At 43.6% G+C, this 6,254-nt stretch overlaps 1 gene segment (V, D, J or C); it reads left to right on the forward strand.

Annotated features, from left to right (window-relative positions):
• The first annotated feature begins 4,288 nt into the window (after positions 1-4,288).
• LOC104980408 lies at positions 4,289-6,041 on the forward strand. The segment is given in 2 exon segments: positions 4,289-4,395; positions 4,521-6,041. Coding segments are annotated over 2 exon segments (468 nt in total).
• Positions 6,042-6,254: the final 213 nt, after the last annotated feature.

The raw sequence follows: 6,254 nt of genomic DNA on the forward strand, positions 1-6,254 counted from the left end.
AGAAATGCACAGCAGAGCAAATATACTAAAGTCCACTTATCTGGTCCAAGAACCAGAGGGACAGTTTCTATGAGTTGGAAAATGGTATAGAGATTGCAGAGAGGAGATTAAGAAAAAAAATCTGATATAATTGGTGTTTGAACTAGGATCACCCCTTCCCCTGCCCCCCGCCCATATGCAGAGGCATAAATGTGAGGAAAAACAGGCTTTGCAAATTGATATGAAGTGTAAGCAACAATGTAGGGCCTATACTCAGCTTCCCTGGTGGCTCAGATGGTAAAGAATCGGCCTGCAAGGCAGGCAATCTGAGTTCGAGCCCTGGGTCACGAAGAGTCCCTTGGATAAGAGAACAGCAATCCACTCCAGTATTCTTGCCTGGAAAATCCCATAGACAGAGGAGCCTGGCAGGCTACATACAGTCTATGGGGTGGCAAAGAGTCGGACACGACTGAGTGACCAACACTTCCTTTTCAGGGCCTAGACTGGTCATTGGGTGACACACACAGTGCAGTGTGAACAGCACTGTACTGACTCAAACTGCCCATCAAAGGCAGGTAGGAGTTTACTGTCCCTTGCTGCTGCTGCTTTTGCATTGCTTTATTCGTGTCCGACTCTGTGCGACACCATAGACGGCAGCCCTCCAGGCTCCCCCGTCCCTGGGATTCTCCAGGCAAGAACACTGGAGTGGGTTGCCATTTCCTTCTCCAGTGCATGAAAGTGAAAAGTGAAAGTGAAGTCGCTCAGTCCTGTCCGACTCTAGCAACCCCATGGACTGCAGCCTACCAGGCTCCTCCGTCCATGGGACTTTCTAGGCAAAAGTACTGGAGTGGGGTGCCATTGCTTTTGGGTCAATTAATTCTTTGCTAACAACAGCACAAAAACCACAGCCAAAAAAAAAAAAAAAAAGAAGAAAAATCAGCTTTCTCCATAGTATTTAAGCACTATCTAGAGCCCATAGCATTGTATTGAAAATGTGCATAATACAATCCACAATTCCTCAACGGTGAAGAACCAGGAAGATCTCGACATCACACTGTGGCAAAGCTAGTAAACAGAGGCCAATCCTGATGTATCACAGGATTTTTTTATGCCCGTGGAAGAAAATGGAGAGACAGACATAGAGATAGAAAGTCACACAGATGAGAAAGATATAAATGGAGAATTAGAAAAGGAGACAGGTGGTAGAGTAGGCAGGCAGAGAGATAGAAAGAGAGAAATAGAGACAAGGAGAGAGAGAGAAAGACAGAAGAGAGATGAAGAGAAACAGAGAAGGGGAAGGGGACAGAGCTGGAAAGAAAGGCAGAGAAAGACTTAGAGGGGTGAGCAGTGATAGTAAATATGGAAGATCTGTGGACACAGAGATGGAGAAACAGAGACCAGTCCAGACAAGTGGTGGAGAAAGCCATGAAGAGATAGGGAAACAGAAGAGTAGAGAAAGAGAGAGCGAGAGAGCCAGTGCAAGAGACAGCTGAAAAATGCTTAAGAGAGCTGTGTTTTCTGATTTATCTTTTTCCTTTCTTTCTTTTTTTCTTCCAAGTTCTCACCCTGCACCCCTATCTCTCTCTTTCTTTCGGTACATTGTGTCTAATGAATATATTCTAGTGCCAATATATTGTAATTTTTTCAACATCATATTTGATAGTTCTTTCACATTCTGGTTTTTTCTCTTACTATTTTTTTGTGTGTGTATTTGAAGAATTTTCTTTCCACTCTAGACTAATGGAAATTTTCTCATTTTTTAAAAAATTTATTTACTTATTTTTGGCTATGTAGCTTGGCATGTAGGATCTTAGTTCCAAGACCAGGGATCTGACTGGCGCCCTGCAGTGGAAGCATGGAGCTTCAACCACTGGACTGCCAGCAAATTCCTCCCCTTTTTTATTTTTAAACCATGAAGCTTCTGTTCCCGAAAGGATTTTCTAGGACTCCAGGGCACTCGCACTCGCTTCATGTACAACAGCCTGGAACACTCTGCTCTCAGATTAGTTCCTGTCCCCTGCACCGTTGGTCCTGGTGGCACAGGGAAGACCAGCTTTAGTCCTGTCCCTTCCTCACTCCCCAGCTGTCTGTCATGAGCCTAGAAAATGAATTATCTGAGAGAGAGTGGCCAAAACATTTTATTATACATATTTTAAACATATATCCCAGCATTTTACAAAAGTAGTGGGTGAAAATCTGTGTGCACATCATTTCAGTTCCACTGTGGTTTCACTATCCTTGTCTGATCTCCTACTTATCCATCTATGAGTCCAAGGAAATCAAAGGGGAAAATTTTAATAATGTCACCACAAGCATGCTTGTCCTTGAGTCCTGGTGACATGAACAAACATTTTTGTGAGATGTATGCCTCATAGTGGAAACACAGTGTATCTGAACACCTTTCAATAGGTTTATCATTCCTTGTGGTGATTAGCCAAGAAAATAAAAGACACTTACTCCTTGGAAGGAAAGTTATGACCAACCTAGATAGCATATTCAAAAGCAGAGACATTACTTTGCCAACAAAGGTCCATCTAGTCAAGGCTATGGTTTTTTCCAGTGGTCATGTATGGATGTGAGAGTTGGACTGTGAAGAAAGCTAAGCACCGAAGAATTGATGCTTTTGAGCTGTCGTGTTGTGGTGTTGGAGAAGACTCTTGAGAGTCCCTTGGACACCAAAGAGATCCAATCAGTCCATTCTAAAGGATATCAGCCCTGGGTGTTCTTTGGAAGGACTTATGCTAAAGGTGAAACTCCAGTACTTTGGCCACCTCATGTGAAGAGTTGACTCATTGGAAAAGACTCTGATGCTGGGAGGAATTGGGGGCAGAAGCAGAAGGGGATGACAGAGGATGAGATGGCTGGATGGCATCACCAAATCGACGGATGTGAGTTTGAGTGAACTCCTGCAGTTGGTGATGGACAGCGAGGCCTGGCATGCTACAATTCATGGGGTTGCAAAGAGTCGGACACGACTGAGCGACTGAACTGAACTGACTGTATATGCAGGAACCATGCATGTTCTTTACTCTTTTTTTGTTTTTTTTTTCATTTTGCCTCTTTTGAATGATTTCTTTCTTTTAAAACTCAATTTATTTAAACAAACCATTTGAGTGTTTCTCCCATGTCCTGCCACTTGCCTCTGGTAACCACTGATCTGTTCTCTGTTTCTCCACATGTAAGAGAGATTTATGATATTTGTCTTTCTCTGTCTTACTTTTTCACTCAGCATAATGCTCTTAAGTTCCACCCATATCGTTGGGGATATCTGAGGAGTATTCCATCGCATACATATACTCCAGCTTCTTTACCCATTCATCTGTTTGCTGATGGACACTTAGGTTTTTCCAAGTTTAGACTGTTGTAAATAAAGCAGCAATGAACCCGGGAGTACAGATACCTTTTCAAGTCAGTGTTTTTATTTTTTTTTTTTCAGATCAATACCCACAAGTAGAATTGCCAGGTCACATGGTAGCTGCATTTTCAATTTTTCAAGGACCCTTCCTACCGTTTTGATAGTGACTGTGCCAATATACATTTCCACCAGGAGTGCACAAGGTTCTATTTTCTCCTTATTCCCACCCACTTGTTAGTTCAAGTCTTGTTGATAACAGCCTTCTGACAGCGCTGAGATGACATCTCATTGTTGTTTTGATATGCATTTTCCTGAATTTCAGATAAACATCATGTTTTTTTAGTGTAAGTATATCTAAATGTTACGTAGTACTACGTAAGACTTTTTTCTCCACTAAATCTAGCAACCCTAGGTGAGGGCTTTTACTTGATGATGAAAAAATTTCTCTTATTTAATTGATTTGTAAGCACACACACATACACATTTAACTTTGAGGAGAGGTAAATGTAGATCAATACACCTGGTATCAATTTCTTGTAATAAAAGAGGGGTGAATGCCTATTGGATTTTCGGTGGTTGCCTCAAGTTTACCTACAGATGTAAAAAGGAAGGTAGTGCAGGGAAATGATAGAAAGGTGGTTCCTTGAGAGAAAGACTATGGCAGCATCATTAACACTGAAATACTGAGCCGCAGGGAACTTAGCCTGATTCAGGTCTGCTCACTCCACCAGGCAACAGGCAAGCTTTTTCCATGTTTCACTGTGCACCCCCTATCTGATCCCTCTGCTTGCAGTTCTGAGAGCTCAGAGCTCAGGCTTCTCTTCTCCTGTGGAGGAGGCAGCTGCTCCCAGCCTGCCCTCCAGAAAGGGGTTGGTGCAAAGAGGCAGGGCTCCTCCCCAGGCCTCATCCAGCACCCACGCCTTCTGGGCTCAGCCTGGAGGTCTTTAAGAGAGATTCTCGCTGACTCCTCTGCCTGTCACATCTTCTGGGAAACTCAGTCTAGCTCACTGTCCCAGGCATGCCGTGGGTCCCAGCACTGCTTCTGGTTTTCCTGGCTCCTGGTAAGTGTGTTGCCTGGATGCTCTGGGGATTTTTCTGTACTTTTTGGCAATGGTGAGGGGGAGGGTCATACTAAGAAATGGTGTTTCCTCTTTCTCATGATTTTTTGTTGCTTTCCCCATTGCAGTCACACACGTATCTTCCAACATGGAAGAGGACAAGTTGTCAGTCATGAGGGCGACTGGGTCATCTATTGTAATCGAGTGTGATCTTACAGGAAGCTATATCCACTGGTACAAATTCCAGGAGGGAGCTGTACCCGGACGCCTTCTCTACTACGATGTCTACTACTCAAAGGTTGTGCTGGGCTCAGGAATCAGTGAAGGGAAATACCACGTTTACAAAGGCACAGGGAAGAGCTACACGTTTGTAATCTCCAACTTGCAAGAAAGTGATTCTGGCACCTACTACTGTGCTGTCTGGGAGAAGCACATTGGTTTAGACTTCCTTTACACTGCACTGGAAATTTTGCTTGTGGCTGCCAAAACAGCCCTGATACACAGGATAGACCAACCCCTGCTCACTTCCTGCCCCCAATTCTTTTTACTCTGAATGAAGAGAAATCCTGAGCTCAAAGCCCAGCCCCAGTCACTGCCACATCCCACCTCCCCTCAGCAGCTGTTGTTTGTTGTTTAGCCAACAAAGATTTTTCCTAAAAGCAGGTCTCCATCTTAAGGCCTCAGGCAAGCAGCTGGTAGGCAGCATATTCTTTTAATTTCCCTAGTAGCTGGTAGAGTCTATTCAATGGTCTCTTGAAGACAGACAGAGCACCTTGTATTGATCTATTAATGGGAATATTTAGGAGAATAAATTGAAAGGTTAGTTATATTGAATCATTTATCTGATCATTTTCCAGAGAAGATGGCTAGGAATGAAGCATCTTCATTATTCACGATTATGAAATATAAGAAAAGATGGAGTGAAAACTTGGATTCTTGAAGCCCAAGCTGGTATCTGATCTATCTTTTGGAGAATTTGAGATTTTTCTTATATAAACAACCACGGAGTGAAATGTAGGAAAAGGGGGATTGATGTAGCTATGCCAATCATAGTATTCTACTTACACCTTCTGCTGAAGTTCAGCCCACAGCCAGAACTGTTCTGTATTAAACAAGTAAGGCCAGAAGTTCTTTTCACTCCCACCCCCGATGTTGACATGACCAAGTCCCAAACTGGAATGAGACTTAGATTTTTTTTCAATAATCCAAGTTAAAGAACATTTGGGGGAACAGTAAAACAATGAGTGGTATCTGTATCAACTGAAAAGTCATATAAGAAATGACTTTCTTATCGAGCTAGGTTTAAGGACATAAAATTAATACTGAAGTACAGAAATGCTATATTTATATGTATGTGGTTTCTTGGTATGAGGTCTCTTGTGTATGCATGTGGGCTAAGTTGCTTCAGTTTGCCTGACTCTGAGATCCTATGGACTGTAGCCTACCAGGGATAGGCTGTACTGTCCATGGGATTCTCCAGGCAAGAATACTGAAGGGGGTGGCCATGCCCTCCTCTAGGGGGTCTTTCCAACCCAGGGATCGAACCCGTGTCTCCTGCATCTTCTGCATTGCAGGCAGATTCTTCACCACTGAGTCACCAGGGGAGCCCCTCTTGTGTATGCTGCTGCTGCTGCTTCTAAGTCGCTTCAGTAGTGTCCGACTCTGTGGGACCCCATAGATGGCAGCCGACCAGGCTCCCCTGTGCCTGGGATTCTCCAGGCAAGAATATTGGAGTGGGCTGCATTTTCTTCTCCAATCTCTTGGGTATAGTATCCTCCAAATTTCTACCAGAACAGTGTTTCTTAACGTGTGGTCCACGGACCACACCTGAGTCAGAAGCATTGGGTTGGAATAAAAGTTCC

Source organism: Bison bison, unplaced genomic scaffold (genome assembly GCF_000754665.1).
Source record: "Bison bison bison isolate TAMUID 2011002044 unplaced genomic scaffold, Bison_UMD1.0 scf7180017864499, whole genome shotgun sequence".
NCBI classification, from domain to species: domain Eukaryota; kingdom Metazoa; phylum Chordata; class Mammalia; order Artiodactyla; family Bovidae; genus Bison; species Bison bison.